The sequence below is a fragment of the Petaurus breviceps genome, unplaced genomic scaffold (genome assembly GCF_028583685.1).
Source record: "Petaurus breviceps papuanus isolate PSGF00001 unplaced genomic scaffold, PetGlider_PUasm1.0 90919, whole genome shotgun sequence".
In the NCBI taxonomy this organism is placed as follows: domain Eukaryota; kingdom Metazoa; phylum Chordata; class Mammalia; order Diprotodontia; family Petauridae; genus Petaurus; species Petaurus breviceps.
In genome coordinates this window covers 29,937,298-29,962,430 of record NW_027187378.1, presented here as the reverse complement: position 1 = coordinate 29,962,430, position 25,133 = coordinate 29,937,298, and the positions used below count along the sequence as shown (strand labels likewise).

The window sequence follows — 25,133 nt, the reverse complement described above, 5'->3', positions numbered from 1 at the left end:
GTAGTTTTTATCCCATCCATTGGGTATATGAGTACCCAAGGAATCTACTTCATGTACAACTTTGATTATTTCATTTTCCTACTCCAAAACCTTCCATGATACTCAATTGCCCACATAATAAAGCCCAACCTTCTGTGTCTGGCACACTTTTCTGACCTGACTCCAAACCACCTTAGCTCATATTTCCCTTCCCATATACCCTATATGCCAGCCAAGATGAACTGCTCGGCACTCCCTGGGCTTGCCCAGTGCTTTCTTGCCTTTGCTCACCCTGGTTCCTCATCTAGGTTGCCCTTCCTTTCATTCTCTGTCTGTTATGGTCTTACTCAAACTTCAAGACTCTGCTCAAACACCATAAACTCTCCCTGATCTCCTTTTTCCCTAATACCAAATGATCTCTTCCTCTCTTGAAACCTCATAGCATAGGAGTTGGAAACAGAGGATCTAGTTCTGTTATTTACTGTGTGACCCTGGAGAAATCCCTTAACCTCTCTGAGCCTCTGTTTCCTCATCTATAACATGAGGGGGTGGACTGGATGGCCTCTGAAGACACTTGCAGCTTCCTGTTATCCTAACACTTACCACACTCTGCCCTGTACTAGAACTATTTGTATACTTGTCATAATGATAAGAATAGCTGATATGTAAATGGATTTTAAGGTCTGCCAAACCATTCCCATACATTATTTCATAAACTCTCTGAGGGTAGGGACTTTTATTTTTGGTTTTGTGTCTCTAGCACCCAGCCACAGTGCCTGGAACATGGTAGGCACTTTATGAGAGGCTTGTTGACTGAATGATTGGTTTGGGCCTTACCATAGTTCTGTGAGTTAACAGTTCTGGGATGAGAAAACTGGGGATCACAGGTTCATAGAATTGAAGATTTAGAGCTTGAATGGACCACAGAAGTCATCTCAGACCAACCTCACAAATTTTAAAGATGAGTGAAACTGAGACCCAGAAAGGTGAAAAAGCTAATCTTGTCCAGTCACATGTCTAGTAAGTGTCAGAAGAGGGAGTCAAACTCAGATGTCTCCAGATTTTAAATCTAGTACTTAGAGAGTGCCTGGCACATAGATGTCATTAGATAAATGCCTATTAGAATGGAATGATATGTCCTTTCCCTAGCACTCCTTCCTAGCCCAAAAATTGCACACAATTGAGCCTAATCTGTAAAATGAAGGGGTTGGATTTTTTTGTTCAATCATTTTCAGTCGTGTCTGATTCTTTGTGACCCCATTTGGGTTTTTCTCAGCAAAGATATTGGAATAATTTGCCATTTCCTTTTCTAGCTCATTTTATAGGTGAGGAACTGGGGCAAACAGGATTAAGTGACTTGCCCAGGGTCACATAGCTAATAAGTATCTGATGCAGGAGTTGAACTCATGAAGATGAGCCTTCCTGATTCTAAGCCTATCCACTTCGCCCCAGGGTTAGTTTAGATGATTTTTAAAGACCCTTTTAGTATCCATGATGTATGAACTATGAGCTCCCATAATTTACAGGAATGGATAGAACTCATTCAGAAGGTGGGCAGGAAATGGATGAAGCAGCCACCAAATACTGCTCTCTCCTCTTCACTCCCAAAAACAGGGAAGGAGGGAGGAATAGGCAGGCAGAAAATGACACAGTAAGTGTCATCATGTTAGGACACCTTCATCAAGAAAGTTGGACAAACTCCTATCATGCCAGGTCACTGAAAAGCATACCAGGGGCTGGGACTTGCTATTTCCCATTCTCCTGGAAGAATATTCCACCCCCACCCAATGTCACATTTGTCCTCTTGAGGCACAAAAATAGGCTTTAGAGATGGAAAAGTCTTTAGAGATCATTTAGCCCAACCTTCTTATTTCACAGAGGAGAAAACCATGGCCCTGAGAAGCTTAAGGAACTTACTCAAGGCACTCAGACAATAAGGATAAACAGGATTTTAACTCTGGTCTTTGAATTCCAAATGTAGGGCTCTTCCATATTCGAGGTGTTTTAAGTTTGTAATTCTGAGGGGCTCTGAGGAGTGCCACATGGTAAACTGAGTCAGTAAGACATTGAAAATGGGAACTGGTAGAGTTTGGGCTCAGAATGAGGATGAAGACATGTGAAAGTTGATGTGGGGATGAGATTTTGCACTCCTCAGAAGGAGTGCAAGTTGGCCCCTCCCCATTTTGGCTAGATGCCGGCTTTGCCTTTGGGAAGGACTTCTGACCTATATTTCAGACTACTATATCACTATTCCATTTCTTCCCAAGAAGTCAGGGATAGAGAAAAGGAGACTAAACTCTGGCTAGAGCAGGGAGCCAGTAGTTGCTGGCTGTTTTTGGCTGTGCTGAGACACTGCACAGTGAAGGTAGAATTAAGATGGAACCTGGAGGGCTTTGCTGGGCAAAGTCAGAAGAGGCACTGGGGTGGTAAGAGTTCGAGATAGCCTGCTAGGTACAGTGAAAACTCAGTAGCTGGTGAGATCAGGCTGCCACACTTGGCCCAAATCTCTGGGGCTTTCTCTGTGTTTTCTTTGATTGTTTGAGCCCCCAGTTGGTAGAGAGGAAAATCTTAGCCACTCCATTCAGTGATTCCTTCTCCTTCTACTGCAGGGACCAGTAAGGATGGATGAAGGATTGGTGGGAGGCAAATGACTGAGCATGCCTCAGAGCGAACTTAACAAGCATCTTACTGATTTTCTTGCATGCTCAAATGTGCAAGGCCATATGGTGGATTGTTTGTATATTACAAAGAAGCTTGCTTGCATTGAAGGGAATTTCCTAGACAAAAACAGGGGTGGGAGTTGCACCAAATAGAGATGTCCATAATTCTCATGTTTCAGAGTGGTAGTCTATTTACTTTATTTATACTCATAGATCAGGACCAAATAGGGTCAGTGTCTATATCTCCTGCCTCCATAAGAGGTACCAGTGGGAAAAGGGGACTTTTCTAAGAACTTGTAGGCTATCTCCCTCTGCTGAGCAGTGAGAATACTACAACCTTTAGGGAAACAAGCACATGGGCACTAGCTAGCCTCGGATAAAACCACCTGGCTGATGACCTAATTATGTACTATATACCTTAAATGCTTAATCAATCAATTAATTAAGTGGCAGCCTATTTTTCTGTAGGCTTGTGGAAAGCAGGGAACAAGCCAGATGTGGGTGGCTGCTGCTACTGGAACACCTTGAGTGTCTGTCACTTGGACACCTGCCAAATTCATAGACGACTCAAACCACTGCCATGAATGTAAAATACAGGAAGTCCTCTAATTTTGGACAGTTACAAAGAAAGAACTGGGGAAGACAAGAAATTGGTCTGAGTTTCAGAGATACAGGATTGCAGAATCATATATTAAGAGCTGGAAGGAAACTTGAAGATTATCTATTCCAACCACTTCATTTTACTGATGAGAAATCCTCAGAAGTCAAGTGACTTGTCCAAGGTCACACAGCTAACAAGTGACAAAGGTGGGATTGGAACTCAGATTTTTTTTGCCTCCAGAACCAGCAACTTCTTTGACTGGACTACACTGCCTTTCTAAGAAGAGGGAAAATACACTTCCTAGGAAAGGGAAGTAAATTTGGGGAATACTGCTGGGTGGTATAATGGATGGAGTGCTGGGTCTGGAGTCAGGTGTTTATTAGCTGTGTGACTCTTGGCAAATTATTTAACCCCTGTTTGCCTCAGTTTCCTCAATGGCAGAATGGGGATGATAGCACTAACTTGAAGGGTTGATGTTCGGATCAAATGAGATAATAATTATAAAGCTCAGCATGGTGCCTGGCATATATAATAGGTCCTTAATAAATGCTTATTCTTCCCCCCTTCCCTTCCTATATATCCTTCTCTCTCTTTGCACAGGACACTGTAATTTTGGTAAAAACAAATGTATTAAATTCTTGCTGTGCTACAACTGCTAGGTGCTTGGTATAAAAAAGCAAAGTCGTTCCTCCTCTCAAAGAACTTACATCCTACTGGGGCAGAAAGGGCAGGATTCAATATGTACACATGCTAGTAAATACAAGTAATACAAAGGCAAACAGGAAAGTTTCAAGAGTGAGAGTGTTAACAGTGGGGAGAATCACGAGAAGCCCCATTGTTAAGGGCACCTGAGATGTGCTTTCACAGAACCCAAGAATTTAACACAGTTTGGGCAGAGGTGAGGCAAGAGTACAGACCCAGAGGACCATGAAAAAAATTTTGTGCTAATGCACTTTAATTCAATTGAACAAATATTCATTCCCTACTCTGGGTAGGACACCATGATAAATTCTGGGGCAGGTATCAAGATAAGCAATGACTTAATCCTTATCTCTAACTACTTAGTGATTAGTATTAAGTACCAAGTAATTAGTGATTAGTAATAATGACTGACATTTACAGAACACTTTAAAATTCATCAAGTGCTTCACATACATTATTTCATTTAATAGTCAATCTGACTCATTCTGAGGTCAGTGTTATTATTATGTCCATTTCATAGATGAAGAGGTTGAGGTTCTTGGAAATGAAGAGGCTCACCAGAGATCACAACCAGGACGATATCCTAGGTCTCATTGTCTCACCCCTCAGATCTAGGGTTCTTTCCGCTGCACCAGAGGAGACAGTCCCACCAATAACTACACTACAAGTAAGAAGATAATGAAGAGCATGGAAAAGGACAAATAGTATTTTGATGAACTTACGGAGGGAGGGATCATTTCTAGTTGGAGTGCTCAGGGAAAACATCATGGAGGGGGCAACCGTATAGCAGCTATTTTGACTTGGCTAGAGAGACCCAGATATTGGATAATGATGGATAAATATAGTTAAGATCAAGAAAGATTTCCAGGAGTATCCCCTTGGCATACCTGCAAGTTTTACTTACATTGGTCACACTGATATAGAAAATAGTCTAATGACATTTTTTTTTAACTTTGCAGATGGACCAGCCAACTCCACGCTCCATATTGACACTTAATGAATGGTATTAGAAATGGAAATTCACGTTCTAGATGTATAAATGTATGTGTGTATGTGTCTGTCTGTGTAGTGGTGGTGATGGTAATAGTGGAAGTGTTGATTTCAACATATGGCTAATCAATGGGAAATAGAAATTTGTAAAGTGGCAAGGGATGATCATCCCTTGGCTGAATTTGGGCCCAAACCTATCACATATGTGACAAGGACTCTAGTTTTTTTTTTTGAGGTCATAGTGAGTGGAAGAAGTAAGGGTTGAGGTGGGGTGGGATATTAATTGATGGTCCAGAAGAATTGGAATCTCAATATCAGTGGAATTTGCCTTAAAATTGCCTGTATTTTCTACTTATTCCTTCTCTCCTAAGGCACAAATTGCCCAAAACCTTGGGTAGAGAAAGATTCTGTAAAACAATTAGGAAGGGCAGAGGGTGCACTAGACTTGGATGAAGAAGATTTGGGGTCACCTTGGCTCTCCTGTTGTGTGACTCTGAGCAAATTCTGTTACCTCTGTTAGTTTCCATTTATATCGCCATAAAACAGAGCTAAACTTGTACTACCTTCCTCATAGTATTGTGAGGAAAGTGCTTTTTAAACTATAAAATAAATGTGAACTATTATTTTATATCATTTAGCATATAGTAAGTGATTAATAAATACTTGTTGCCTGCCTATTATTCATTATTGTTGTTTCTGATTGGAGGGAGAGAGGCACTGGGAGACCAGCTGGAGTAACAAGTGTTCAAAAGAAGGGTGGCATCAGATGAGACTGAACAGAACCTTGGAGTCAAATTGGACCCTGAAAATTTTAGGTTTCCTAAGCCCAGATTCAGTTATTTTTCTAAAGCAAAATAAATAACAGGGCAAATGCGACAGAGTTAAATGGGAAACTCTGTCATGACCCATCTAGAAAATATGAAGAATGAAGGCAGATTTCAGGAGGTTAAGAAGAGAAGAAAGTATTGGTTCTAAAGATTTTGTGTGATGGATCAGAATGCCCTCCTCACTTGGCAGAAATGATTTTTGTGTTACTTTTAAATTATGCTTAAAATATTCAGAGTTTGTAAAAATGTAATGACAGATGTCTAGTCCAGAACCAAAAGTATGATCAAGGACTAGACCCAGAGAGAATATGTGGAAGAAGGTCCTGAGAAAAACTGATGATCCCATTAATTTCTGGAAGTCTTGACAACCCAATTCCACCTAAGGCCAGAATCAGAATATCTTTATTTAGCATCCAGACCAATCCAGACACTTGGGATCTGTAACTCTTCTTATTAGTTGGGTTTTTAAATTCCTTGATATTTCCACTAAGGTCATCCTCTACTGCCTCATAACAGTATCAAGAAACCAGTTTGGTGTAATGGAGAGAATGCTGGATTTGGAGTCAGAGAACGTGGGTTCAAATCCTCTCTTTCACTTACTACTTGTGTGATCTTCTCAGTTTCCTCATATGTAAAATGAAGACATTGGACTAGACATTTCTCTTAGATCTAAATCTATGATCTTATGATCCTGGGTTCTTGAAGACTATGCCAATGGATACCAAGTACTGGCAGGTCCTAGCAAGTTGGAAAGGCTTTAAGTATGGGCTGGCAACAGACTTTCTGTCTGTCATCCAAGAACCAGCTTAGCTGAGTTCAGAGAGGCTCCTTAGCAGAAGGTTGGCCCCCAGATGATGAATAATTTTTGGCCAGTGCAACTCATGATACTAAGGCGTGGGGGAAGGGGGACTTGAAATCTTTGTTGGTATAAGGATCATTCATAGCAATAAAATTGTGTCTTTTGGGGGGAAGTATTTGAAGTAGGATTCTTTTAAAATTAATTGTTACAAAATCAAGCCACTTGTGGGTTTTGTCAAGGGAAAGCAGCTGCTGTTTCTCCTTAAGGTCTACATAAAAAAGGTAGGAATACTTTCCTGGTGTCCAGGTGTGATGATGGCAGTCATCATATCAGCTCCAAACCCTGGGGAGTCAGGAGTGGGGACAGAGTAAGGGCCAACTGGGGACACCAACTCTTTCTGATTTGCATTACAGGTTAATGAAACAAGGTCTAAATTTTCTTTTTGTTTAACTGTCTCTTTATAAATTTCTGCTAAAAATATGATTTTAAGATATTTTAATTCAAATAAACAAAACTTGCTTTGTAAATTAACAAGGGTCTTTTCCCCCCTAAGAGGTGAACTTCAAAGTTAAAAAGTAGCAGACTTTAAATGGACTTAGATCATGAGGAACCTCAGAGATCAGGCCATGCCTAAATAGGAATCCCTTCTATCATATACCTGATAAGCTATCATATACCTGATCTAGCCTTCACTTAAAGATCTACAGTAAGAGCAGCCTACTTCTTGGGGAACACATCATCCCACTTTTGGACAGTTTTAATTGTTAAGGAACTGTTTCCTTAAACTGAGCTTACACATGTCTCTCTCATGCTCTCTATCTATTGCTCCTAATTCTGTCCTCTAGGGCCATGAAGAACAAGTCTAATCCCTCTGCCATGTAACAATTATCTGGGCTATCATGACTCTGTGAGTTTTTTCATCTTCAGGTAAAAAATTTTCAGTTCCTTTTGCCAGTCCTCATGTTGGCATGGTTTTCAGTGCTTTCACAATCTTGCATGCTTGTTTTTCTGGACATGTTCTAATCTTCCCTAAAACGGGACACCCAGAGCTGAACACAGCATTGGAGATATACATATATCATCTGATCAGGGCAGAGGGTAACAGGATGGCCACCCCCCCATAGACTTTATATGTGATTAATTCAGCCTAAGATTGTTGTTTTTTTTAACACCCATATCACACTGTTGACTCACATTGAGTTGGCAGTTCATTGAAAACCCCAGAGCATTTTCACATGAACTATCTTTCTAGCCCTGTCTTCCTCATCTCATATGTATGAGGCTGATTTTTTTAACCCAATTAACAAACATTTATAACCCAAGTTGCATTAATCCCTATTATATTTCCTCTTATTAGGTTCACTCATTGTTCTAGCATGTTGAGATCTTTTTGCTTCCTCACTCTGTCATGTAATGTATTGGCTATCCCTCTTAGTTTTGTGTCATCCACACATTTGGCACCATCTGCGCCTTCACCAAAATCTATGTTAAAAATGCTGAAGAGAGCAGGACCAAGGACAGATACAAATTCCTTCATCACTATACTTCTAGACCTCTTCCAGGCTGACATGGATCCAATGATCATTACTCTTTAGGTGGCAGTCATTTAGCACTTCAGATTCCACCTAACTATATTATCCTCTGATTCACATCTCCATCTTTTTCACATGGATACCATGAGAAACTTCATAAAATACATCGAGGAAATCCAAACCTCTATGTCTACAATATTCTCATGGTCTATTAGACTAGTGATCCTGTCCATAAAAGGAAATTAGGTTAAGTCTGGCATAGCTTGTTTTTGGTGAACCTGTGGTAGCTCTTGTTGATTACTCCTCTTTCCAAAATCATAATGTGAATAATCGGATCTAATTAGTGATCTAAGTAGAGCTTAGTTTGGAGAATCTACTCTCTTCCTCTTTTTGAAAATAAGGATAACATTTATTTCTCTTCAGTACTGCAACCACAGCCCTATTCTCCAAGGTTTTTCAAATATCATCAATAATCAAATCCTCAATATCAAGGGATGTAGTTCATCAAGTCTGGTGACCAGCTCCTTGAGAGTGGTCAGATTTATTTTATCATCTCATTTCTATTATCTTAAATATTAATTCTCTGTTAACTAATTTTATTCATTTCTAGCGTGAAGATTGCTCTCCTTGTTAGAGAAAACAAATGCAAGGCAAGAGTTCTATAGTTCTATTTTCTCTCTGATATCCATTATTATACTGCCTCATTCATTCCATGTAGCAGATATGTCACTTCTTTTCCTTCCAATATAGCTTTAAAAGCTATATTTTTTGTTGTTGTTGTAATTTGTCACCAACCCCAATTTGTTGTAGATATTTCTGTTCCTGATAGTATCCATATAGGACCATGCCACTCTTTTGTATACAGTATCAATTTACCTGCCTCTAGCTTTCAGCATCTTAAAAATCTAAATTGGTTTAGATAGATTTCCTGTGTATCCATACCAGTCCTTTGAGTTTGTTGTTGTCTCATTTCAGTTGTGTACAACTCTTCAGGATTCCATTTGGGGTTTTCTTGGCAAAGATATTGGAGTGTTTTGCTATTACCTTTTCCAGTTCTTTTGGAGAGCTTCTTATTTTCTTCCTTACCAGAATCATTTGCGTTGGTATAATCAGAATTTCATTCTTGAGAACTTCCACTTCTGTTGGGCTAACCTCCTTATATAATTTTAAGCCACGGGAATCTACTGATCCTTTCTTTCAACACTTTGAAACCTTTTCTTTCAAAATCTAAGGTACTTGTCAAACTATGAGGAGTGTTCATACTTTGTTTATCATAAACTCTGAGACAGAGTTGTAATTCCCTCCTGTTGTCTAGAATCACATCCAGAAATATAAATGCTCTGTATCGTTTGGTACTTCTGACTTTTGAAGAATGAAATTATTAAGGCAAATCAAGAACACATTAGTTGTGTCCTTGCTTTTAGCCAAGAGAGAATTCCAGCAAATGTCTCCATAGTTGAAGACCAACATTATTGCTACATTGTGCTTCCATGCTAGGTTTTTATCTGTTTCCCAAACTCCATTGCTTTCTTCTGCTAGGTGATCTGCAGCATATTCCTACTATAATATTCCTTCTTTTTCTATTGATCTTCCCCAAAACATCTTCAATCATGATTCACTCTTCTGGTTCATGTGTTTCCCCACATTAGTATATATTCTTAATAGACAATGGTACTTTGTTACCCCCTTTATTTCCATTTGAATTAGGTAGGGTCATAGGATCAAAGAGCCATCTAGTACAACTCCCTTACGTGCCATAGCTATATTCTAAATGAGTTACATACCAGCAAGTCTCAATAAAACATCTGGGGTTGATTTTTCCTTCTTGTGTTAAGAACTTGAGTTCACCTTGTTAATTACTCATTCTATGTGTATATGTAGACATCTACAACCATTTATTTTATTGTTATTTATCTTCTTTAATATTACTGGTCCTCTATATTAATAGAATTCTTCCTTTGTTGTATCTCTTCCAAAGATATCCTACTCTGATGCCTCATTCTGACATAAGTTATTGAAAACTGTGTCAACAGAGTTCACATTCTAGTACATTCTACTAAGGTGGAAAGGTTTCAAGTATAATCCAGGTGAGATATGTATCGGCTATCCAATAACCAGCCTAGCCTAGTATGGAGAAGCTCATCATCAGGTGTTTTACTTGTAGGTCAGGGTGGGCCATGAAACAAATAAAAATAAAATACAAATACAAAAAAAACGGTCGTTAATCCTGTCTGCTTTGTTGTAACTGTCCCAGAGTTGTAGGACAGGGGCTAAAGGATCTTAAGAATAACATAGTTTTGGGATTTTTACAAACATTCATTCAACTATTGCTTCTTTTAATGTGGTCTCAGTCCAATGACTTCCACTGATAACTGGCAGAATGGAACCCAATACATGCTGACTTTCTTGGTTATAAATAAAACTGGAAGACATGAAGTTGTGGTTAAATGGAAGGAGGGCTCAAGGGTTCTCCTCAAAGAAGAAAATAATAAACTTGTAGGAGCTGCTTTCATTATCTACCCAAAGGCAAAACAAAATAAAATAAAACATCCTTTCATAGAATACCTGGTCACCTCCACTTATAGTGCTCATGATGAACATAAGCAAATGAACCATCATGAAGACTGTCACAGTTTATACACCAACATCTATGGCAGAAGGTGAAGAGATTTAGGAAGATATCTTTATCCACTGTCAGTAAATATGTGCTTTATATGTGTGTGTGCATATACATTTTATATATGTATAAATGTATGTGTGTGTGTATACACACATCTTATACTTGGTAACTTCAGTGTAAAGATAAGAACAGGTTAGAAAGATGAAAAATGTTTTAAAATGTTTTGAGATTAAGAAATAAAAGTGGTCAATGGCTTGAAAATCATCAATACAGGGGAGGCTAGGTGGCACAGTGAATAGAGCACTAGCCTTGGAGACAGGAGGACCTGAGTTCAAATCCGGCCTCATACACTTAACACAAAAACTAGCTGTGTGACCTTGGGCAAGTCACTTAACCCCAATTACCCTCCACAAGAAAGAAAAAAAAAAGAAAATCATCAATACAGACTATAAAAACATTTATATATCATGAATACTTTTTCCCAAAGGGAGTCGAAAAGGGCTTGATATGGCAAGAACTGAGCATCTCAAAAAATGAAACTGAACATACCTTAACAGAGAGGGAATTAGTTTCCAATGTGTTAATGCTTTAGAATCAGGGAACTGTATAGTCAGATCATCTATTGGTTATATCAGTTTTCAAAAATCAACACAAAATTAGGAGAAAATTAAAAAGAGAGAGAGAAACCATCACATCCAATGACAATATCTCCAGGTGCAGAGAGCCACAAGGCTACCTAAATTTTTAACTGACCAAATTAGGAAAGGAGAACAGGTTAAAACTTCCATATCAATCAGTTTCGGTATTGGATCAAATGAGTGGCTAGTATACTTCCAGCTTGGATGAGATGGGGGCAAAGTCTCAAAAAAACCCCCAAACAAACAACCCAGTAATAACACCCCAAACCAATGGAGGGGAAAACAATCTGAAGAAAACTTGGTATTAGGCCCAACTTAGCCTGATTATCCCTAGAGCATTTACAGATGAAACTGGAAGGAGAACAACAAAGATATAAAGTGGAAAAGGTATGCCAGCATTTTGTAGCAACTTATCCTATCATCAGTGACATTGACCAATGTTTAAGCCAGATAGATCATCTTGAGAGTATGTGTGGATGAAAATTGAGGGAGGAGAACATGTGAAATGTAATAGGTCTGTCAACCTATAATTATCTAGTCTTATTATTACTGACTCTGGAAGCATGATATCTGGACTCTATAACCTCAGTACCTTATAGACCATGAGAGGAAGTAGACATGACCCATAAGAAGATGAAGTCAGGAAGAGTGTCTGGGCCTGGCTGTGTAATGCAGGACTGGAATTTTAAGTCAGAGACAAAAAACTCACATCAAGTTGATCTGATTAATAGTAGATCTATTGTTGATATAACTAGTTAATATAATGAAAAGAACTGATAGAATAACACACATACAAAAGGATACAAGATGTGCCCATCTGCCTTCCTTCCATTCCAGTGGGGGTCCCTTTTCTGGCCTGGTTTGGGAGATGCAGCTACACACATATTGCCATCTAGACACCCTTACCTCAGTCCTGGTCACCATTTTGGGGGCTGTAGGTTTTATACTGAGCCTGATGCACAGGCAAAAGTACCAGCCTTCTGGAGATAACAAGAATCCTACACCTGCTTGGGCATACCAATTATATTCCAGATTGGGGAAAAAGCACATTCAGGGGTGAGTACAGTTTCTTTTGTTCTAGAAGTTTCATTAACGCTTTGCTGACTAGTTGTATTTCTTTCTTACTCTTCCACAGGAAGAAAGGGCTGAATCTGAAGCAATCTGGTTAATTGATCACAAAGAAAAAATACATAGTATCCCCCTAATCTTTACTGTCTTGGCGCAGTTCTAAGCATTAGTAGTTTAAAACTGAGTTAACATTTGTGGGACATCCATACATATGCTGAATTGACACAATTTTAATGGCAATCAGGGATTGATATTTAAGGTATCTCCAACAGACATTCAAAAGAAATGAGAAATCATGGAACAATGGTTTGTTTGTTTTTAACCAGAAAACGGTATCAGAGACTCCTTACAGCAACTCCTTACAAGTCTACTTGCTTATGCCTACAAAATCTTTATGCAAATTAAGTCTTTGTCAGGGGTAGGGAACCTGCAGCCTTAAGGCCTCTTGTGGCCTTCTAAGTCCTCAAGTGTGGCCCTTTGAATCAATCCAGACATCACAGAACAAATCCCCTTATTAAAAGGATTTGTTCTGTAAAACTCAGACTCAGTCAAAAGACCGCACCCAAGCTTAGACTCTAAGCTCACACAATGTGGGTGTCCTCAATGAAAACATCATAAAGGTACAGGCAAACTTTTGAAGACAATTCTCTATAGCAGATCATATTTTCACAGTCACACAATTGCACGAGAAGTATAGTAAATATAAGAATCCATTGTGCTTATTGCTTTTGACTGCATTTTCCTTGAGTACTGACCATCAAGATGTCTTCCATGCACATAAGGTCATACAAGATTCTATGACAGATGTAACCATAGAGATGATTTCAATGGTTGAGTACCAATATCATAAAACAGCATAAAACAGGGATACACATTTCTGAGACAGCAAACATCAGTGGTGTCAAACTCAAAATAGAGATGGATCTCTGCTGGTGGATCTTGATTTAGAAAACTACAGATTAGCATTTTCTGTGTTGCATTGTATTTTTATTTATTATATTAATTATTTTCCAAAAATCTGGTTGGTTGCATTCAGGAGTTTTTGCAGGCTAATTGCAGTCTTTGACTCTGAGTTTGACATCTCTAATATGCCATGCCATACTGCCATGGAGACTGTCTTAATCAAAGACCAAGTGAAAGAGGGATTGGTTATAGATGATGGATTTCTCTAGAATGTTTCTTTCTGATGACTCTATTGAATCCTGAAAAACCATGGATCCCCTCATTGCAAACCATAGTTAGTCAAAGGAAATTGGCCTAGCAAACTGCACAGGGAAAAAACGAAGCAGATGAAGACTGCCTGTTACTCAGATTATGTAATGCAGTTTGACTGAATTAGTTAATTGAATTAGTTCATCAATACTTACAACTTGAATTGCAGGTGGCTAAAGAGCTAGATCTAGAACTGAATAGGAGGAAAAGATTGGAATATATAGCATTTGGGAAATTACAAAGCGCTTCCAGTGCTGTTCATTGTTGCTCAAGCCCATCTTTTTTTTTTTTTTTTTGCTTTTTGGAGGGCAATTGGGGTTAAGTGACTTGCCCAATGTCACACAGCTAGTTTTTGTGTTAAGTGTCTGAAGCCAGCTTTGAACTCAGTTTTTCCTGACTGCAGGGTTGGTGCTCTATTCACTGCGCCACCTAGCTGGCCCAAGCCCATTTTTTTTTAATACCAGTATTACCTTGGTAATACTATATGGTTGTAATAATGGAAAAGCATGTTCCAGGTGTCTTATACTTTACCCCCCTTATGCAAACTCTATCATCCAGCTACACTTGCCTACACGTTGTTCCTCACACATGAAACTCTGTCTTCTGATTCAACTCCATGCAGTTTTTCTGGCTGTCCCCCAGCCTGGAATGCTCTCCTTCCTTATCTCTGACAATGCCTAGCTTTTCTGGTTTCTTTTAAGACTCAACTCAAATCTCTCTTTCTATAGAAGGCCTTCCCTAGTTCCCTCTGTGACTAGTTCCTTCCCCCTGAAATTAGCAGCCATTTGCATTGTATGTATCTTGTAGGTATGTAGTTATTTGCATGTTGTCGACCCCATTAGAACTGTGAGCTCCTTGAGAACAAAGACCATGTTTTTAACCTTTCTTTGTATTCCCAGTCTTTACCATAGTTCCCGACATATAATAAGTGCTTAATAAATGCCTGTTGGCTGGCCTACAAACATAAACTGAATAAAAATTATAGGTGATCCAAAGAAAAAGAGAGACACGTTGTTGTTGTTCAGTGACTTGCCTGGGTTCACACAGAGACTAAGTGTCTGAACTCAGAAACGGGAGTCTCCCTGACTCCAGGTCTGGCACTCTATCCATCTATCGCATCACCTAGCTGCCCAGAAGGACATATGGTGTTCATCAATAGATTGCAGCACGGTACCGATCAGAACAATTTTGGCTGCTGGGACAAGTTTCACAAAATTTGCCCAAATCCAATACAATAAGTATTTATTAAGGACCTGCTGTGTACCAGGCATGGAAACAGAAGTAAACAAGAAGGGAGTACTAATAGATAAGGGGATAAGGAGAGGCTTCTTGCAGGAGATGGTGGCACATGGGCTGATTTTTAAAGGAAGAGATGCTAAGAGGCAGTGGTAAAGCTCAGTGTATTCTAGGTTTTTGGGATAGTTGGTGCAAAGGTGAAAAAGGAAGGAGAGATAGAATGTTCAGTTTGGAGGAGAGGAAATAAACCAATTGGCCAAAGCATAAAAAAATGAAGGGGAGTGATGAAAAAACAGTGTGGAGAGGTAAACTGAAGCCAGATTATAAAGGCTGTAAATACCAACCTGAAGAGTTTGTATTTAATCCAAGAGACAATAATCACTAAAAGTTCTTAAGCAAAAAAGTGACAGGGTCATCTGTACTTTAGGAATGTTATTTTGGCAGTTGTGTGGAGGCTGTTTTGGAGAGATGGGAAGCTTGAAGCTGAGAGTCCAATCAGGATGCTATTGCAGTTGTCTGGGCAAGAGGTAATAAGGGCCTGAATTAGGGTGCTAGGCATGTAACCAGAGAGGAGGGGCTGTATTCCAGGTAAGTTGTAGAGGCAGGATTGGCAAGACTTGGCAACTGAATGACTAGAAGGTGTGAGGGAGAGGGAAGAGTCCTTGCTGCAAACCTGGGTAACTGGAAGTATAGTTGTACTCTTAATAGAAATAGGAAAGTCAGAAGGAGAGGTAGATTTGAAGAAAGGAAGGAAGTAAGGAAGATGTTTTGGTTTTGACAATTTGAGTTAAAGAATTCTTATTGGAGATATCCAACAGTTGGAAATACAGGATTAGATGTTAGGAGAAAGATTAGGGATGGATATAGAGACTGGGGAATCATCTACATAGAAGATGACTGATAGACCTAATAGATGAGAACTAATGAGGTAGCCAAGTAAGGAAGTATAGAGAAGAGGGCATAGGACACTGCCTTGGGGGTACTTAGAGGCCATGACATAGATTATGACTCAGTAAAGGAGACCAAGGAGAGGTCAGACATGTGGGAGGAGAACAAAAAAAAAAGCAATTTCATGAAAATGCAGAGAGCATAGTCAACAATGTCAAAGGACTCTACTGAGAAGTCTTATTTTGTAATTAAGAGTTCAATGTTAACCTTGAGCAGTTTCAGTTGAGTGGTGAGGTCAGAAGTCAGATCCAGATTGCAAAGGGTTGAAGTGAGTGGGAAGAGAGGAAGTAGGAATAAAGGAGTATGGATGGCTGTTTCTAGAAGTTTGGTTGTGTAACAATAGAGAGATATAAGAGGATAGCTTGGGGAAATGGAAGTCAAGTGAAGGATTTTTAAGGAGAGAGGGGAGGGACATCTGGGCATGGTCTTAGGCAGTAGGGAAAGAGCCAGTAGGGGAGTGATTAAAGAGAGTGCATGTTATGGCAAAAAATTCCCAGAGAAGGACCAAGGGCATAAGTACGGAGGCTGGCTTTGGGCAGAAGGAGGGATACCTCTTTGTCAGATACTGGAACAGGGTAGGACAGAATGGGGGATGGTGAAGAGAGGTTTTGAAGTACATTTAAAGGTGGTGAGAAGAGGTAACTCCCATTATATGGCCTCTATTTTATCAGTAAATAGAAAAAAGTTTCTGCTAAGAAGTCAGGGAGAAGAAATGGTGTAGGAGACTTGAGGAAAGACAAGTAGGTTTGAGACAACCACTAGATGGAGTGTGAGAATGTCAGGGAAGACTAAAAAAATTGCTGTGCAGTGGTGAGTGTTCATCTGAGACTAGATTGTTTATTTTCATGGCATCTCTAATGATTAGACTCTTGCTAGAACCCTAATGCAAACAGAAGCTGTCTGTTAGATTGTTCTGTGTAGAAATATACCTTACAATCATTTTTTCCTTTCTCTTCTCTCCTCAACTCAGACTTCAGACACTTTCTGCTCTCCTTCCCTTCCCCCATTAACTTTTAATGTCTTTCTTCAAAAAGAAGGTCTGATTTTGTTGAAACTGGCTCTGACTAACCTGAAGTAAGCTTCACAAGTTCTTTCTCCACAAATGAGGGCTGGTTGGCAGAAATGAATGGCTTTTAGTTGAAGCTGTTTAGAGGTATCTTTGAACTGTCTCCAATGACCAATCTACCCACATGCTTCTGGCATTAGCTCAAGGGCTTTATAAAGGCCTTTTCCTTTTTTCTTTGACTCCATCTCTTCCTCCTCAACCTTCAGTGATTAATTTCCAATGAGGACCTCTTGGATAAGGGATTATGAACCCATTTTTAAACATCACGTTCCCTTTTAGAGAGCCATTTCCTTCTAGTCTTTAATGAATCTACAATATAATTTCTATTCTACGAGATACACAGAAACCTCCTACTTGAACTTCAAATTGTTATCTTAAAACAGAGAGAGGAAAGCCATCGTGAGCAAGAAAAAAAAATCTCAGTGTTCATAATTATTTTCTCAGAGTGTCCTCATTTAGGCCAAACCTCCATCCCACTTACTCAAGTCCCAAGTTTCGGATTTGAACCTTCACTCCCATCTCATTTCTGTCCCAAACCTGGCAGGTTGGGATACAGATGTGATCATATCTGGGGCAACCTTATCTGTTTACAAAGTGTGAATCAGTGATTACACCACATAGGGCTCGTGCCAATCAGGCAGGCTGCCATATTGGCAAATAACCCATTGGTCAAGTTATGTTGAGTAATACCTACTAATGAGAAGCTACAGAACATATATTATGCAGTATATTCTTGAATAAAAGTACAAACCTGAAGACTTAATATAATTGGAAAAGATGCCCACTAAGGTATCATGCTAAGGGCAATCATTCACATGTCATAGTGTAGAAACCAACACTTAATAAGAAAGAGGTCTTAATGACGTCCACAGGCACTATGTACTAAGTAGGAATCTAGACTGTGGGAAAAGAGACAATAGTACTGAAATCAAGCCTTGGAAGTTAAGTATCATATTAGAGGAGTTTATATGGTCACTCATTGGCCTTGTCTGTCATAGGTAATATCAATAAAAAACTAGCCCCTTTTCCCACTTGTCATTATGGAAAACTACAGTTCAGATTGTTAAGAGTTTCCTAAGGTGAGGGAGGAAATTCAAGATGGTAGCCAACACTGGCCTAGAGTTGTGTGGGTGGGAAACTTTACAAGATTCCATACTGCATTCTCCTTGTGTGTCTCTCACTTCAAAGTCATTCTTCTCCAAGGCCCTAATGCACCTGCTCCACCCAGGCCTGGACTGAGCTTCTTGGTAACTTGCCAATAAAAAATACCACCCACCACCTCCTCACTGAGTGGGGAAGTGGGGGGAGGGAGATGGTGAGAAGAATTGTCCCTTTAAAGAGTAGCTATTGAACACTTTCCTTATTAATTATTTTATCTAGTGTTTGTCTTCGTGGCTAAGATACCCCTTTCCCCACCATTCTCCCCTGCCCTCCAATAGGTAGAGGAGGGGGAGAGTACTGGATACCATCTAGAACCCTAATATGACTCTCCAGCAATAAGCCTCATACTCCCATAAGTGCAAAAAGTGATAAAGAATGGGAGATAGGAAAACAGCTAATGTGAGGAAAAGATTTGGGTGGGTGAGAATGGGGAACACATTTCTGTGCTGGCTCTGCTGGAGATGAGGGAAAATCATATAACCTAGCAAAGACACCGATTAAGAAGGGGATGGGGCGGGGGTGCCTGGTAGGAGACTTCTTAAGGTGAGAGAAGTGTGTGTGTTGTGGAAGACAAAAGATATGAAACAAAAGGAATCAATATTCAAAGACAGACCTGAAGACAAACTTTGGACTTGTCTTTCCCTCTTTTCCTACCTGCCCCCCTCCATTTTTACTTCCCATGGGAAAAAAAAAGCAGATGTCGGTCTTGTATTTTAGCAGAAAACAAAGGCCAAGCATAAAAAAGAGTACCTTCTGTGCCCTGCTTCCTTGGTTAGTCCATATGAAAAATTTCCAAAGCCAAAGCTACCTTCAAACCAGGCAGCGAGCTCCCAATGAGACTGAAACAAAGCTCCAGAAGTCCTGTCCCAGTAGGATTAGGGTTGCTGCATTTAGTTCTCCTCTTCCCATCGCTACCCACCCTCACCTTTTGTAGCTGCCAAGGCAGTTACCAAACTACCCAGCAGCGGACTTGACAGGTCTGGGCACCAAGCTCTCCCTCGCAAATCTTCAGTCAAGCTGTAGGCAAAGCAATCCTCCCATTTTCGTTTTCACAAAGCTTCAAGCAAGAGAGTCTCAACATGGCTGCAGAGAACCTTTGAGGTCCTATTCTCTTTTCTTCATCCCCCTGGTCATTTCAGCAAAATTCCACAAACCAAGAGGGTTTTCTCCAAGGTTACTGATTAGTAGAAACCCAGGGGGCAGTAGGGATGAGAGCAGTACAAATTCCTGGTATATCTCAAGACCCCAGCTGTTGACTCTTTAGCATGAATGTATCCGTGACTGGTTCTTTGGGGTTCTCACCTCTGGACTGAGAATGAGGTGTCCGGGCAGAGCAGCACCCAAAACCAACTAAAGCCAAAAACCATCCGACCAACCAACCAACAACAACAATTAAAAAAACAAATAAATCCCAAACCAACAACCATCAAAACCCTCTAAACCCGGATTCCAAATGGCACCAGAACCCAGGCAAAATTCATCCTCTTCCCACTTCACATTTTCCCTATAAAGGTTTTCTGAGCATGGGAAGTAAGACCAGAAAGTAAACCAATCAAAACAAACAAACCAAGGCAAGAAACAAAAACAAACATGCTCTACACAAAATTAAAAGACCCAAACACGAAATGAAATTTACAGCCCAGTTGATTGTCAGCAAACACAATATATTTACTGTATTAGCATTTGCTCACAGTGCAAATGGTACGACGTTACACCATTTCAATATTCCGGTTTTTAAAAATGCTGTTTGCATTAACTATATCATATTGGCATTACAATGTGACAAATGAGCAAATGAAATGCTGGTGAAGAATTTCACCTTTTCACAATATCAAGCATACTTTTGGTTACCTTAGTATAAGGTACTATAAATCCAAGAAATAAAAACATCCACAAAATATATTACATCTGGTTTGTCTTTTTTCTAAGTACTCAACTTTATACAAAAGTCTTTCAAAAAATATCATTCCCTTTAGGTTTTCCTGTTTAAAACCTGATTTTGTTTTGTTCCTCTCAGTTCACATAAGTTAAGAGTGCATTTTCTAGTTGTTTTGTTTTTACATGCAGACATAAAAACCTGGATAGCACAACCTTTTGGCAACAAAGTTTTTTTTTTCCTCTTAGTTTAGCTTAAATGTCTGAGCACAGTTTTATTAAAACAAAAGAAAACTCAGAGCTGTCATGCAGTGACATGCATATACCAGAAGGAGCAAGAAAAAAATATTAAGGGATATCTGATTCCTCCTTCCAGCTTTGAAGTGACCAAAAATTTTGGTTTTGTTTTTGTTTGTAATAATTATCACATTATAAAAAGTATTCAGCAAAATACTGTCTCTGCAAAGAAAGATTTTACCCTTCAGCTGAAAAAAAAAGTGGGCCTTTCCCAGACCTTTTCTCTCCTCTTAAGAATTAGGAAAAGGTAAAAACTCCCCTGAAATTTCACAACCCTTTGCCTTTCCATTTCCTTCTGTCTCAAGTCCTTTAGTATTATTTTATCCACCACCGAAAAGGTGCTTTTATTCTTCTTAAAGAAAAAAGAGAGGTGGGAAATGCATAAAGTGACTTTAAAAGCAGACCCACACTGTAAACTCCAGACCTATACACCCTCTCTCAGCAGCTTCCTAACCACAGGAGAAATAAATCTAATAGGTACATTCAATCAGACCTGTGCTGAAAGCTGCTGGGGAGAGCAACTTCCCCTCTATTTCCACTTCAAATGAGCCACCATAACACATTCAGAGCTGCTTTGGGGTTGGGTTCCGGGTCAAGTCAGGGCAAGAAGAAAGAGTTGTGGGAGGGGGAGAATAGAGAGGTTAAGGTTTGGGTATGGGAAGATCATCCAGCAATAGAGGTCAATGCAAAAATCCCCATCTTCCTTTGAGGAAAGTTTGGATATAAACACACACATATACATACTAGTTATGTATATATATATTATATATATGTATATATAATCTCCTCCACAGTTAGCATTTCTTCCAAAAATAAAACATTTAAAGCTGTATATTTAAAGATTATCCACGTGCACTGCACCAGATAACCAAGTACCGTAGTGATATTATCCGGCTAAGGGAATACTCTGTGTGTGTTTTCACACATACACACATATATTTAAGTTCAATTTGTTGTACCATATTTTTTTGTGTGTGTGATGACTAGGACAAAAAAAAAGGGCCATCTCTCTCTTCCGTGAGGAGAGGTGGAATATGTGACTCTTCACTGTATGTGAGAAACAAAAATACAACCGTACTCGGGGCAGGGAAAAGGGGTTGCCAGGCCAGCTAAAGTTAGAAGTTGGGTGGGCCTTGCTCTTTCTGGAGAAGGTGGTTTGAGAGGGGAAAAGTGGGGGTGGGGTGGGAAAACGGTGAGAGAGCTGAGGAAGAGAAGGAAGAGGGAGAGAATCTGATGAAAAGTCAGTTTTCTTAAAAAAAAGAGAAAAGGGAGGAGGGAAAAACACATGGAAAGGATGAAAAGAAGAAAGAAAAAAAGCAGGCTCAGTCATGGCCGCCCCCTTCTCCAGGCAGGTGAGAGTAAGCGCCCTGAGGGCCATGGAGGGAAGAGGTTAAGGACCCAGGGACCAAAGGAGACCCCAAGGCGGAGGCATCCGAGGCATTTCTCTAAGAGAGATGATTTCTCATCAGACGAAAGAAAGCCCATCTCGTCCCGCCCTGCGGGCCGACCCCCCATGCCAGCTATTTGCTCTGGTTCTCCTCCAAGAAGCCTGGGGACGGGGTGTGGGAAGGGGAGTACTTTTGAGGGGAGGGTGGTAAAACAGCCCACTTGAGAGCTCAGTCACAAACATACATACATAACACACACACGCACACACACACATACACGCGCACGCAGGCGCGCACACGGCGGGCAGCAAGCACTGCGCTTTGGTGCGCTCCTCATCTCCCCCCCTCCCACCCCCGTCTCCAAGATGGGGGGCGGGAGAGGTGGAGACGGAGGGCGGTGGGGTGTGCAAGGGTCGGACTAAGCTCCTCACCCCACCCACAAGTCTTCGTAAGGTCCCTGGTGAGTCCCACCTGCCCCCTGTGGATCAAGGCGATCCGAGTTGAACAAAGCGGGCTAGACGCCACCTTTCCACACCCCCCTACCCAGTGAAGGGCGGCGGCGAGGGGGAGGATTCCCCCATCTGGACCCCGACTCCTAGGCTAGTGCCGAGGGGGTGGGTAGGAAGCATCACTGGGGAGTTGGGGGCCGTGCGTCCAGGGAGAGGCCAGGGCGCGGCCCCTGCGCCTCCGCGGCGGGGTGCCCCATTACTTTCAAGGCAGCAACGGGGAGGCACTGGAGGGGAAAAGTGGGGTCTGGAGCCGGAGCCAGGTCCTCAGGCGCAGGTGGTGACGACGGGAGCCAGAGATACAGGGGGCGCCGAGGAGGCAGAAGCCGCTCCCCCCTTCTCTGCCTTCTTCTCCTTCTGTTTGAGGTGGATTTTGGCGTGGCGCTTGCGCTCGTCGCTGCGCGCGAACTTGCGCCCGCAGAACTCACAGGCGAAGGGCTTCTCGCCTGTGTGAGTGCGGATGTGGGTGGTGAGGTGGTCGCTGCGGCTGAAACTGCGCATGCAGATCCGACACTGGAAGGGCTTGTGGCCAGTGTGGATACGCAGGTGTCGGGTCAGCTCGTCTGAGCGGCTGAAGCGGCGGTCGCAGCCCTCGGCCGGACACGCGTGGGGTCGTTCGTGGAGCGGGGTCTTGCTGGGTCGGTTGGGGTACTTGCGGGGCCGGATGGGCTTGAGAGTGAGCGGCGGCTGGGGCAAGCTGCCGAAGCCGGGGTGGATCTGTTTGTCCTTGAAAGCCTTGATGGTCTCCAGGGGGGTGATGGGGGGCGGGTTGACCCGGATGGGATCCATGCTCTGGAAGGGCTTGTGCTCCGTGACGGATCCCATCTCATTGGGGTGGTGGTACAGGTTGTAGTCGGGGATCATGGGGAAAAGGTTACTGTCCAAACCGGGCTTGGCCGACTGGTAATCCTGGGGGGAATAGGCGAGCCCGGGGTTGCCCTGAGGGTCATGGAAAGACACGGGCTCAGAATAGAGGTCGCTGCAGTTGGAGTAAGGGGGCAGCGCCGGGTACATGGGTTCCACCTCGCCCTGCGGCTGCACCATGCTGGCGGTAGAGGTCTGTGTACTGAGCGCCCCGGAGGCCGGGGGCACCCCTAGGATGCCGGCGCTCATGAGGCTGATGATGTTGTCCTGACACCAGTTGGAGGGGGAGTCGAAGGCGAACTTCCCCAAGTAGGTCACCGTCTTGTTGCCCGGAGCGGGCTGGAAGGAGCCGGAGTAAGAGAGTTCCTGGTTGGGCTTCTCGTTCGCCAGACCGATGTCCATCACATTCTCTGTGGAGAGGGGGGAGGGAGAGAGGGGAGGGGTGAGTGAACCCGAGCGCCAGCGCCGCGCAAAGCGGGCCCAGGGGCCCAGACCCGTGCCCAGGTGCCGAGCGAGGGTGGGGTGCCAAGGAGAGCGAGCGAGCTAATGGGGCAAGAAGCAACGCGCGCCCTGGCGCGAACCGGGCGGTGCCGATCTACCGGGCGCAACCTGGGATACAGCAAAATACGTACTATGGCTCGGGGTGTGGAGTATATGCAACACACACACACACACACGCGCGTATAACACACTCGCGCGCACACTCGCGCATAACGCGCACACACATGCAGGTTTATTGTTTCCCCCGAGGAGGGGCAAGCAGGTAGCTAGCTGTAGCTACAGGTAGATTCAGAAGCGGAGCGCAGTGGTCTTTCTCCCTCAACCTCAACAAACTCAGTCGATTCTCTCAAACCCTTACCCCTGCGAGACCCCTCCCTTATGCCCTAGGATCGGTGGAAAAGAGGCAAGGAGCAACCCCCAGTACTATCGGATGCTTTGTCCCTAAAGCAAAGAGGGGGACACCGTGGGTATGGAGGGACACTGAGTGCCGAGAGCTAGCTCCCCTTACTGTTCCTTCTCCCCCGCCCCCACTCCTCCTTGGGGCCTGGAGAGGCTCCGGGCTGTCAGTGGAGGGGGTGGGGTGGGAAACGAGAACGAGCTGGGGAGAAAGGATGAGGGCAACTTAGCCAGCTTTTCCCTTTCGGGAGCAGTCATCCCTCATCTACCTCCCTTGTCCCCTTCAAGGTCCCCAGGCACGGGATCGGTCGGTCCCTAACCCCACCACCCCAACCCCCACCCCGGCCGTACCCACACCCAGTTTCTCTCCGGTAAATGCCCTGGAAAGGCAGCGTCGCAGTGCCTCTCCCTACCGCGGGGACTCATCGCACATGGCTCCATTCCCGGAGGGAGGGAGGAAGGGCCGATCTTATATAGAAAAAGGCAAGACCCCCCTACATGCACCCGTAGAAAGAGGAAGGGGGGAGATCGCCACGCCTAGCGTAGAGCCTGAAGATCGGGCCACCTGCAAGGGGAGAGAGCTCTGGAGCCACTAGCACCTACCTCCCATCAGCGACTGCACCCACCCGGGATAACCGGAGCCTTTACCGCGGCGTCTCCAAGGGAGCCTCCCCGCAGCCCGGGAGGCGGGAGGGGTGGGTGGGAAAAGCAACTCGCCCCCCGGAAAATTCCCAGCGCGCCCCCTCCCTCCATCTCTCCCTCCCCTCCTCTCCCCTTCTTCCTTCCTTCCTCCTTACCTGTAGCCATCTGGTTGTAATGAGCCACCGCGTCGCTGCTGCCGGAGAAGAGGTTGAGAGAGCTGGGGATCTCCTCGGGGTACAGATTGTCAGGCAGTTGGTTTAGCAAACTGCTCATGGTCACCGGCAGCTTCTCGGCGAGTTTGCCGGTCATAGCACTCCCGAGCTGCCGCCGCCACCGCCACCGCCGCCGATCGCTCTTAGCACAGCTCCCCGGGAAGCGGCATCCGAGAGGCGATCCGTGGTGCGGGGGAAAAGCATGCGAGAGGGAAAGTTCGGGGGGGGGGGGGGAGGGGGGGGGGGGGGGGGGGGGGGGGAGGAGAGCCCTTTTTTGGGGGTGTGGGTGGAAGAGGGGGGAGGGGGGAAAGGGGGTGCAGCCCTCTGTGCGCCCTTGGGCGCTGTGGTGTGAGGCTAGGCGCTGTGTGGGGTGGGGGTGGGGGGCGTGTGCCGTGGGTGGGGGGGCGGGAAGG

The 25,133-nt window shown here is 43.0% G+C and overlaps 2 protein-coding genes and 1 long non-coding RNA gene across 5 annotated transcripts in view; 1 reads left to right on the top strand and 2 right to left on the bottom strand.

The window, feature by feature from the left end:
• Positions 1-5,726, top strand: part of LOC138152034 (uncharacterized) — a 41,798-nt gene extending 36,072 nt beyond the window's left edge. For 2 of the 3 annotated variants that reach the window (XR_011166006.1, XR_011166008.1), the window contains exons 6-7: positions 4,463-4,609; positions 4,902-5,726. This is a non-coding gene — a long non-coding RNA (uncharacterized lncRNA). The remainder of the gene's footprint in view (positions 1-4,462; positions 4,610-4,901) is intronic. The other variant, XR_011166007.1, reaches the window with a different exon arrangement.
• Positions 1-25,133, bottom strand: part of BIN3 (bridging integrator 3) — a 227,159-nt gene that overhangs the window by 69,598 nt on the left and 132,428 nt on the right. The window lies entirely within an intron of this gene.
• On the bottom strand, positions 19,683-24,983 carry EGR3 (early growth response 3). The gene is made up of 2 exons (XM_069075672.1): positions 24,664-24,983; positions 19,683-23,379 (listed from the first exon to the last, which is right to left on the bottom strand). The coding sequence occupies exons 1-2, from the start codon at positions 24,815-24,817 to the stop codon at positions 22,373-22,375; spliced, it is 1,161 nt and encodes a 386-aa protein (XP_068931773.1). The 5' UTR covers positions 24,818-24,983; the 3' UTR covers positions 19,683-22,372.

Coding starts and splice junctions, on each gene's coding strand:
- EGR3 (XM_069075672.1), bottom strand. CDS start 24,817: ATGACCGGCAAACTCGCCGAGAAGCTGCCGGTGACCATGAGCAGTTTG. Junction 23,380..24,663: donor TTACAACCAGATGGCTACAG/GTAAGGAGGAAG, acceptor CCCTCTCCACAG/AGAATGTGATGGACATCGGT.